This window comes from Oncorhynchus masou, chromosome 22 (genome assembly GCF_036934945.1).
Source record: "Oncorhynchus masou masou isolate Uvic2021 chromosome 22, UVic_Omas_1.1, whole genome shotgun sequence".
In the NCBI taxonomy this organism is placed as follows: Eukaryota; Metazoa; Chordata; class Actinopteri; order Salmoniformes; family Salmonidae; genus Oncorhynchus; species Oncorhynchus masou.
Genome location: NC_088233.1, coordinates 28,444,987 through 28,455,491, shown reverse-complemented (window position 1 = coordinate 28,455,491; position 10,505 = coordinate 28,444,987). Strand labels below are relative to the sequence as shown.

The window sequence follows — 10,505 nt, the reverse complement described above, 5'->3', positions numbered from 1 at the left end:
TGTAGTAACCAAAAAAGTGGTAAACAAAAATATATTTTATATTCTTCAAAGTAGCCACCCTTTGCCTTGACAGCTTTGCAGACTCTTGGCCTTCTCTCAACCAGCATCAAGAAGGCATTTCATTTAACAGGTGTGCCTTGTTAAAAGTTACTTTATTTCCTTCTTAATGCATTTCAGCCGATCAGTTGTGTTACAAGGTAGGGGTGGTGTACAGAAGATAGCCCTATTTGGTCAAATATAAAGTCCATATTATGGCAAGAACAGCTCAAATAAGCAAAGAGAAACAACGGGCCATCATTATCTAAAGACATGAAGGTCAGTCTATACGGGAACTTTGAAAGTTTCTTCAAGTGCAGTCGCAAAAAACATCAAGCGCTATGATGAAACTGGCTCTCCTGAGGACTGCCACAGGAAAGGAAGACCTAGAGTTACCTCTTCTGCAGAAGAGTTAACTGCACCTCAGAATGCAGCCCAAAAAATTGCTTCAGACTTCAAGTAACAGACACATCTCAATGTCAGATGTTCAGAGGAGACTGTGCGAATCAGGCCATCATGGTCGAATTGCTGCAAAGAAACCACTACTAAAGGACACCAATAAGAAGAGACTTGATTGGGCCAAGAAACACAAGCAATGGACATTAGACTGGTGGAAATCTGTCCTTTGGTCTGATGAGTCCAAATTCTAGATTTTTGGATCCAATCACCGTGTCTTTGTGAGTCTCAGAGGATGTGAAAAGATGATCTCCAAATGTGTGATTTCCAGCGTGAACCATGGAGGAGGTGTTATGGTTTCTGGTGATTTATTTAGAATTCAAGGCAGACTTAACCAACATGGCTAACACAGCATTCTGCAGCGATAAGCCATCCCATCTGGTTTGCACTTAGTGGAACTATCCATTTTTTCTCAACATGACAATGACCCAAAACACACCTCCAGGCTGTGTAAGGGCTATTTGACCAAGGAGTGTGATGGAGTGCTGCATCAGATGACCTGGCCTCCACAATCACCTGACCTCAACCCAATTGAGATGGGTTGGGATTAGTTGGGCCGCAGAGTGAAGGAAAAGCAGCTAACAAGTTCTCAGCATACAGTGGGGCAAAAAAGTATTTAGTCAGCCACCAATTGTGACAAAATGAGAGAAAAAAATCCAGAAAATCACATTGTAGGAATTTTAATTAATTTATTTGCAAATTATGGTGGAAAATAAGTATTTGGTCAATAACAAAAGTTTATCTCAATACTTTGTTATATACCCTTTGTTGGCAATGACAGAGGTCAAACATTTTCTGTAAGTCTTCACAAGGTTTACACACACTGTTGCTGGTATTTTGGCGCATTCCTCCATGCAGATCTCCTCTAGAGCAGTGATGTTTTGGGGCTGTTGCGGGGCAACACGGACTTTCAACTCCCTCCAAAGATTTTCTATGGGGTTGAGATCTGGAGACTGGCTAGGCCACTCCAGGACATTGAAATGCTTCTTACGAAGCCACTCCTTCGTTGCCCAGGTGGTGTGTTTGGGATCATTGTCATGCTGAAAGACCCAGCCACATTTCATCTTCAATGCCCTTGCTGATGGAAGGAGGTTTTCACTCGAAATCTCACGATACATGGCTCCATTCATTCTTTCCTTTACACGGATCAGTCGTCCTGGTCCCTTTGCAGAAAAACAGCCCCAAAGCATGATGTTTCCACCCCCATGCTTCACAGTAGGTATGGTGTCCTTTGGATGCAACTCAGCATTCTTTGTCCTCCAAACACGACAAGTTGAGTTTTTACCAAAAGGTTTTATTTTTGTTTCATCTGACCATATGACATTCTCCCAATCTTCTTCTGGATCATCCAAATGCTCTCAAGCAAACTTCAGACGGGCCTGGACATGTACTGGCTTAAGCAGGGGGACACATCTGGCACTGCAGGATTTGAGTCCCTGGCGGCATAGTGTGTTACTGATGGTAGGCTTTGTTACTTTGGTCCCAGCTCTCTGCAGGCATTCACGAGGTCCCCCCGAGTAGTTCTGGGATTTTTGCTCACCATTCTTGTGATCATTTTGACCCCACGGGTTGAGATCTTGTGTGGAGCCCCAGATCGAGGGAGATTATTGGTGGTCTTGTATCTCTTCCATTTCCTAATAATTGCTCCCACAGTTGATTTCTTCAAACCAAGCTGCTTACCTATTGCAGATTCAGTCTTCCCAGCCTGGTGCAGGTCTACAATTTTGTTTCTGGTGTCCTTTGACAGCTCTTTGGTCTTGGCCATAGTGGAGTTTGGAGTGTGACTGTTTGAGGTTGTGGACAGGTGTATTTTATACTGATAAGAAGTTCAAACAGGTGCCATTAATACAGGTAATGAGTGGAGGACAGAGGAGCATCTTAAAGAAGAAATGACAGGTCTGTGAGAGCCAGAAATCTTGCTTGTTTGTAGGTGACCAAATACTTATTGTCCACCATAATTTGCAAATAAATTCATTAAAAATCCTAAAATGTGATTTTCAGATTTTTTTTGTCATTTTGTCTGTTATAGTTGAAGTGTACCTGTGATGACAATTACAGGCCTCTCTCATCTTTTTAAGTGGGAGAACTTGCACAGTTGGTGGCTGACTAAATACTTTTTTGCCACACTGTATGTGGGAACTCATACATATGAATGCCAAGAGTGTGTACAGCTGTCAAGGTAAAGGGTGGCTACTTTGAAGAATTTCAAATATATTTTGATTTGTTTAACACTTTTTTTAACGGTTATTACATGATTCCATATGTGTTATTTCATAGTTTTTATGTCACTATTCTACAATGTAGATAATATGAAAAACCCTTGAATGAGTAGGTGTCCCAACGTTTGACTGGTACTGCTGTTTTTACAGATTGGAAATTAAAGCTAAGACATTTTGCATAGTCTCCTCTGAACAGTTGATGTGTCTGTTACTTGAACTCTGAAACATTTATCTGGGCTTTAATTTCTGAGGCTGGTAACTCTAATGAACTGAGTTGTTGACAAGCTGAAGGTATACCAATGCATACCCCACAAGACATTGTGTCTCTTCACAGTCCAAGTCCAGAACAGACTATGGGAGATGCACAATACTACATAGTCATGACTACATGGAACTCTACTCCATATCAGGTTACTGATGCAAGCAGTAGAATCAGATTTAAAAAGCAGGTAAAATACATCTTATGGAACAGCGAGGACTGTGAAGTAACACAAACAGGCACAGAACATGCATACACACTATACACACACATACACATGGATTTTGTGTTGTCGATATGTGGTAGTGGAGTATGGGCCTGAGAGCACACACTAAGTGTGTTGTGATTTCTGTAATTAATTTATTGTAATGTTTTTAAAATTGTATAACTGCCTTAATTTTGCTGGACCCCAGGAAGAGTAGTTGCTGCCTTGGCTCCATAATAAATACAAAACTTTTCCTCTGCAGCAGAGGTAACTCTGGGTCTTCGTTTCCTGTGGCAATCCTCATGAGAGCGAAGTTCATCATAGCGCTTGATGGTTTTTGCAACTGCACTTGAAGAAACTGACCGATCAACATTGTAGTTACTCCACAATACTATTCTAAATGAAAGGAAGCCTGCACAGAATAAAACACATATCAAAACATACATCCTGTTTGCAATAAGGCACTAATGTAATGTGGCAAAGAAATATAAACCCAGCAAAAAAGAAATGTCCCTTTTTCAGGACCCTGTCTTTCAAAGATGATTCGTAAAAATCCAAATATCTTCATTGTAAAAGGGTTAAAGCACTGTTTCCCATGCTTTTTTAATGAACCATAAACGATTAATGAACATACACCTGTGGAACGGTCGTTAAGACACTAACAGCTAACAGACGGCAGGCAATTAAGGTCACAGTGATAAACTTAGGACACTAAAGAGGCCTTTACTGACACCGAAAACCACCAAAAGAAAGATGACCAGGGTCCCTGCTCATCTCTGCGTGAACGTGCCTTAGGCATGTTGCAAGGAGGCATGAGGACTGCAGATGTGGCCAGGGCAAGAAATTGCAATGTCCTTTAGGGCTGGGCAATAAATCAATATCAATAATTATCAAGGTAATTATTCCCTCTAACCATATAAAAATGTTGAGATTCATTTTTGATAGTGTCGATATAGAATAATTAGGTACAGCAGTCCATTTCAACTCTGACGCAGCAAGAACGTGCAGAGAAGTGATAATATGCACGTGGAGAGGTATACGCCCACTAAAAACCACTTAGCACCTCGAGTGATGGAGTAGCCACTATTTAACCACGAAAAATTTGTGATATAGGCGAAAACAGTGGCAGTGATAGCCATGGAGAAGGAGCAGCTTCCAACAAATATTTTTTTTATAAAAAGGCTTAAACTGTTTCAGTGGTTTGGCTTTTGAAGTCCGACAAAGAGCTGAACAATGTTCTGTGCAAATTGTGCCATAGAAAGGTGGCTACGAAGTCTGGTAATACGACAAATCTCTTTCAACATCTGAAGCAAAATCCCTCTTTGGAACATGCAGGAAGTGTGTGTTTGCGCCACGGTATTGATAAACGCCCCCAAGCATCAGGCAACCTAGGGATGTTTGCCCGAAGCAGTCAACACTGACAGTTTTTATGCCCTACAAGCAAACATCAAAGACAGACATCACAAATGCTATTATGCATTGCATTGCTAAGGACATGCTACCAATTAGCACAGTCGAAAAGGAAGGTTTCAAGAGGCTCATCAATTTAATTGACCCCAGGTATGTGTTCCATGTTCGCAGCCAGGGAGCAATTTTCCTTAAAGTATAATTTTATGTGTAGCTCAAAAAATAAAACAATTAACCTTTCTTTCACTAGGCAAGTCAGTTAAGAATAACTTCTTATTTACAATGATGGCCTATCGGGGAACAGTGGGTTAACTTCCTTGTTCAGAGGTAGAACGACAGATTTTTACATGTAATCCCCGAGCTGACAATCTAGCAACCTTTCGGTTACTGGCCCAACGCTGTAACCACTAGGCTACCTGCCTAGTGGTTTGTTCAGGCATGAGGCATTCTTGAGTCTGAAGCAGATATGCACCTTTTAAAATATTTTTTTATAAATATCGTGATAAATATCGTTATCGACTGAAAAAAGACATATATCGTGATAATTGATTTGCCATATCGCCTAGCTCTAATGTCTGTAATGTGAGACGTCTAAGACAGCGCAACAGGGAGACAGGACGGACAGCTGATCATCCTCGCAGTGGCAGGCCACGTGTACCAACACCTGCACAGGATCGGTACATCCAAACATCACACCTGCGGAACAGGGACAGGATGGCAACAACAACTGCACAAGTTACACCAGGAACACACAATCCCTCCATCAGTGCTCCGACTGTCCGCAATAGGCTGAGAGAGGCTAGACGGAGGGCTTGCAGGTCCTCACCAGACATCACTTGCAACAATGTCGCCTATGGGCACAAACCCACCGTTACTGGACCAGACAGGACTGGCAAAAAGTACTCTTCACTGACGAGAGTCGGTTTTGTCTCACCAAGGGGGATGGTCGGATTCACATTTATCGTCAAAGGAATGAGCGTTACACCGACGTCTGTACTCTGGAGGGGGATCGATTTGGAGGTGGAGGGTCCGTCATGGTCTGGGGCGGTGTCAGAGCATCATCGGACTGAGCTTGTTGTCATTGCCGGAAATCTCAACGCTGTGCTTTACAGGGAAGACATCCTCCTCCCTCATGTGGTACCTTTCCTGCAGGCTCATCTTGACAAGACCCTCCAGCATGACAATGCCACCAGCATACTGCTTGTTCTGTGCATGATTTCCTGCAAGACAGGAATGTCAGTGTTCTTTCATGGCCAGCGAAGAGCCCGGATCTCAATCTCATTGATCACGTCTGGGACCTGTTGGATCGGAGGGTGAGCGCTATGGCCATTCCCCACAGAAATGTCCGGGAACATGCAGGTGCCTTGGAAAATATGGTGCAGTCCATGAGGTGGAGATGCACAGCAGTACTTCATGCAGCTGGTGGCCACACCAGATACTGACTGTTACTTTTGATTGAACCCCCCCTTTGTTCTGTGACACATTATTCCATTTCTGTTAGTCACATGTCTGTGGAACTTGTTCAGTTTTTCTGTTGAATCTTGTTATGTTCATATAAATATTTACACACGTTAAGTTTGCTGAAAATAAACGCAGTTGATAGTGAGAGGACTTTACTTTTTTTTACTGAGTTTACTTTGTCCTGAGTACAAAACTTTTGGGGCAAATCCAGCACATCACGGAGTACCACTCTCCATATTTTCAAGAATGGTTGGGGCTGCATAATGGTGTGAGTAGGCTTGTCATGGACTATAGAGTTTTGTAGGATAAAAGGAATGGAGCTAAACACAGGCAAATGCCTGTAGGGGTGCGAAAGGAATAGACCAGAGGTGGCTTAATGGGGTACACGGGTTGGGGTGTAGGGTTTGAGCATTATCTAAAGGTAAGGAGGGGCAATTCCTCTTGCTGCTCCGTAGACAAGCACCATGGTCTTGTAGTCGCCGCAAGCTTTGACTGGAAGCCAGTGAAGTGTGTGGAGGAGCAGGGTGACATGGGAGAACTTGAGAAGTCTAAAAGTCAGGCGTGCTGCATCATTCTGGATAAATTGCAGGGGTTTGATGGCACAAGCGGGGAGCCCAGACAACAGTAGGCCAGACAGGAGATGACAAGTGCCTGGATTAGGACATGCTCCATTTCCTGTGTGAGGTAGGGTCATACTCTACAGATGTTGTAGAGCATGAACCTGCAGGAGCGAGTCACTGCTTTGATGTTGACAGAGAACGACGGTGTTGTCCAGGGTCATGCCAAGGTTCATTGCACACAGAGAGGGTGACACTGTTGATGTCAACTGTGATGGAGAGGTTTTTGAGCGGGCAGGCCTTCCCTGGGAAGATGAGAAGCTCCGTCTTGGTCGAGATGGTGGGCCGACATCCAAGCAAAGTTATCTGCCAGACATACAGAGAAATCCCACAAAGTCAAGCCGGGACAGAGAATAAACACTTTTCTCCATTGAGAGTGACACAGTGTTTTGGCAGTGCAGTCAACACGCTGTGTAGGTGCTCATCATGGACCATGGTGGTGGGCCAATGAACAATTCCTGGGATTCCCTCCCATGCATTTGATTAAGCTCTGCCCCCAGCTGCTGCCAAAAGAACATGACACCTGTAGCGGAAAACCCCTAAGTTGGTTGCGGCTGCTGGGGTGTAGCGGCACCTGTAGGTTTCACTGATGTAGTCTAGCTTGGTGAACACAGTGAAGCCGTAGAACAGGTCAGTGGGCTCTTTTGCAGGGGGTATTTGTCTGGGATGATGGCCTTGTTTGTCTACACGGGTACGCAGGCCCCTGATGATATTTGTTTTTTACCACATCCAGGTTTGAGATCCAGGGGGATATATCGATATGCTCGATGATGTCTTCCTCTATCTGGTGCCAGAGCTCAGCATCAAAGTCTGCGCGAAGGGTCAGTGGGATGTGGCGTACAGGTTGTATGACGGGGGTCTAGTGTGCAAAGGAGGTGAGGCAGTCCAAGCCATCGAACAGTTTAGGGTGTTGCCATGGGGTGGTGACAGTGAGGATCTCTGATCCACTGGTGTCCAAGAGGGAGAAGCCTAGGCTGCTTAATAGGTTGAGGCCCAGGAGGTTGGCACCATGGCAAAACATGTGGAACTGAACAGCAGGCAAAGCTTTATTACTGTATTTAACAGGAAGCTGGAGGGACCCCCCACAATGTCAATGTTGGAGTTGCCCTAACCACATAGAGAAGTTGAGCAGGTGCCCAGTGGTTGATGGGAGAATAAGTTTGAGGATGAGGGGCAGGATGACCTCATCAATCATCAGAGTGCATGTTTTAAATGCATCTTGTCCAGAGCTGACATTGTGAATGATGGTGGTTGGAACATACCGTTGTTTAGTGTCAGCTGGTGCAGACCTGCAGACTTTAGCAAAGTGGTTGAATTTACCACAATTCCAGCATGATTGGCCGCGTGTGGGACAGTTTTGATCTCTGGAATTGTGGGCAGAGGAGCTGCAGTTTCCACAGGGATGACGTAGTTTTGAAGCGAGTAACACGCTCTCATAGCTTTTGAATAACTTTCTCTCTCGTTGGGATGAAGCGCATGTGTGTATTAGTGTCTGAGCTGAGCTGTCCGTGTCAGTGAAAGCAAGTGACTGGAGAGAGGGCATTCTATTGCTGACTCCACTTGAAAAGCCAGCTGGAGTGCCTTTGCCAATGACAAATAAACAGGTTTAAGTAACGGTCTTTCACGCACTCTCGTTGTTTGTATGCTCTAAGTTGGTCAGGCACCATTTCATCATGCATTGCCCCAAATTTGCATGCACTAGCTAAGCTCCGTAGATTTGCCACATACTGGTTTGTAGACTCACAAGGCAGCTGGTGGCTCCGTCAGAACAGAAACCGAGGGAGGAGGGCACTTTGGGGGATATAGAAAAGAGTGTCTCTAAGATAGTCACATTATTGCCATATTTTTCAGCATAACAGAGTGTCCCGAACATGTGCTGTCCCTATGCGCCTGGGCAGTGTAGCAGCAATGCATTTAACCTAGCTTCACTCATGTATTGTAAGCCCAGGGCAGCAATGTACATTTTAAAATATTTAATCCATCCAATCCATGGAACCAGGGGCTCACCAGGCAGAGCGAGAAAAGGAGAGGGTGGTGGTAGGGAAAATTCAGCCATCCTAGTCGCTAAATGTTAAGTTTAAAGGATAGAAGCAACCATAATGTCAACTGAACAATACAGAATGTGGGGTGTAACATAACACCAGGGTCAACAACTGTAACAATAACCTGTTGAGTGACTATCCTACTGTACTGACATAACAGGAGCAACTCAGGCCATTTTGAAATCAGAGGGGACACAGCCAGTGGTCAGGGATGAGTTGAGGGAAGTGAGGAATGGGAGACGGTAGGAGGGGATGGGGTTGAGTGGGCAGATTGTGCCCAGACATCACTAGTCACAGGATTCTGTCTGGAGAGAGAGGTGAGAAAGAGGTCAAGGAGTAAGGTAGTTCCGTTATGAGTGGGACCAGTGGACTCAATAGGCTGACTGAATGAGGAGAAAATGTCATCAACCTTCTTTTCAAAGTGGTTGACAAAGTTGTCGGCAGAGTGGGAGTGGGTGGAGGATTAAGGAGGGAGGTGGAGGAAAATAATTTCCTAGGGTGAGAGGCAGAAGCTTGACATTTAGAGTGATAGAAAGGGGCTTAAGCAGCAGATGCAGAGAAAAGGCAGAGAGGAGGTAGTGAAAGGATGATAGGTCCCCTGGAAGTTTATATTTTCAAAAAAATTCTCGGCTGCCCGCAGCCCTGTTGTGTAAATTTGCAATGAGTCCCTCAGCCACGGAGCAGGAGGGGAGGCCCGACCGGGACAAAAGGGGACCATGTGAGTCATAGGATGAGGAAAGGGAGGAGAGTAGGGTCAAATAAGCAGAATCAGGAGACCGGAGGGAGAAGAATTTAGCAGAAGGGAAAGATGATAGGATAGAAGAGGAGAGAGTAGTGGGAGCGAGAAGATTAAGATTGCGATGGCACATGATTATCTGGGTAGGGCATGAGTGGATAGGGTTGGAGGAAAGGGAGACAGAAAAGGAAACAAAGTAGTGATCAGAGACCTGGAGGGGGATGCTATTAGAATAGTAGACAAACAGCCTCTAGTAAAGATGAGGTCAATGTATTGCCTTCCTTGTGAGTGGGAGGGGATTGAGAAAAGGTGAGGTTAAAAGAGCCAAGGAGGGGAAAGAGAGAGTTGGAAAGTAATTAACTGAAGGCAGATGTCAAGAGGTTGAAGTTTGAAGAGCGGTGAGCCATCGTCAGGAAATAAGCTTATTAAGGTGTCAAGCTCATTGAGGAACTCTCCAAGTGCGCATGGTGGGCAATAGATGACGACAATGTTAAGCTTGAGTGGACATCTGACAGAATGGAATTCAAATGAGCAGATGGACAGGTGAGAGAGGTAGAAAAGAGAGAATCTCCAGTTAGGAGAAATGAGTAGCCCTGTGTCACAACCGCAACGACCAGGTGCTCTTGGACTATGAGAGAAAACGTAGTCAGATGAAGAGAGAAGCTTGAGGAGAAGTTCTCTGAGGTGATCAATGTATCCATCAGGGCTAAAAAGTCAAGGGCAGCATGGGCTGAGATGAACTTACCGTTCTTGACCGAGGATCGGCATTTCCAAACACTGCCAGAGACCCGGCATTCCACATGGCTTGAACACGCAGGGTACACTAAATTGGAAGGGTTGTAGCCAAGAAGTGGAGAGTGTCTGTAAAGCCTTCAAGGAGAGGAGTGAACAGGTATACATGGTGAAGCCCCAAAATTGCCCTTGTTAGAAGCCTGTGTTTCAGACACAAGGAAGTGGATGGCTGCAAACTTTCTACTTTTAAACTCGGACAAAACAGAGGTGCTTGTTCTAGGTCCCAAGAAACAAAGAGATCTTCTTTTGAATCTGACAATTAATCTTGATGGTTG

General features: G+C 44.6%; 1 protein-coding gene across 1 annotated transcript in view; it reads right to left on the bottom strand.

The window, feature by feature from the left end:
• Positions 1–6,777: 6,777 nt before the first annotated feature.
• The window catches only part of LOC135508807 (zona pellucida sperm-binding protein 4-like), a 70,282-nt gene continuing 66,554 nt past the window's right edge, over positions 6,778–10,505 (bottom strand). The window contains exons 11-12 of the mRNA XM_064929020.1: positions 7,385–7,519; positions 6,778–6,966 (exon numbers count right to left, since the gene is read on the bottom strand). Coding sequence (XP_064785092.1) covers positions 6,778–6,966; positions 7,385–7,519 — 324 coding nt within the window. The remainder of the gene's footprint in view (positions 6,967–7,384; positions 7,520–10,505) is intronic.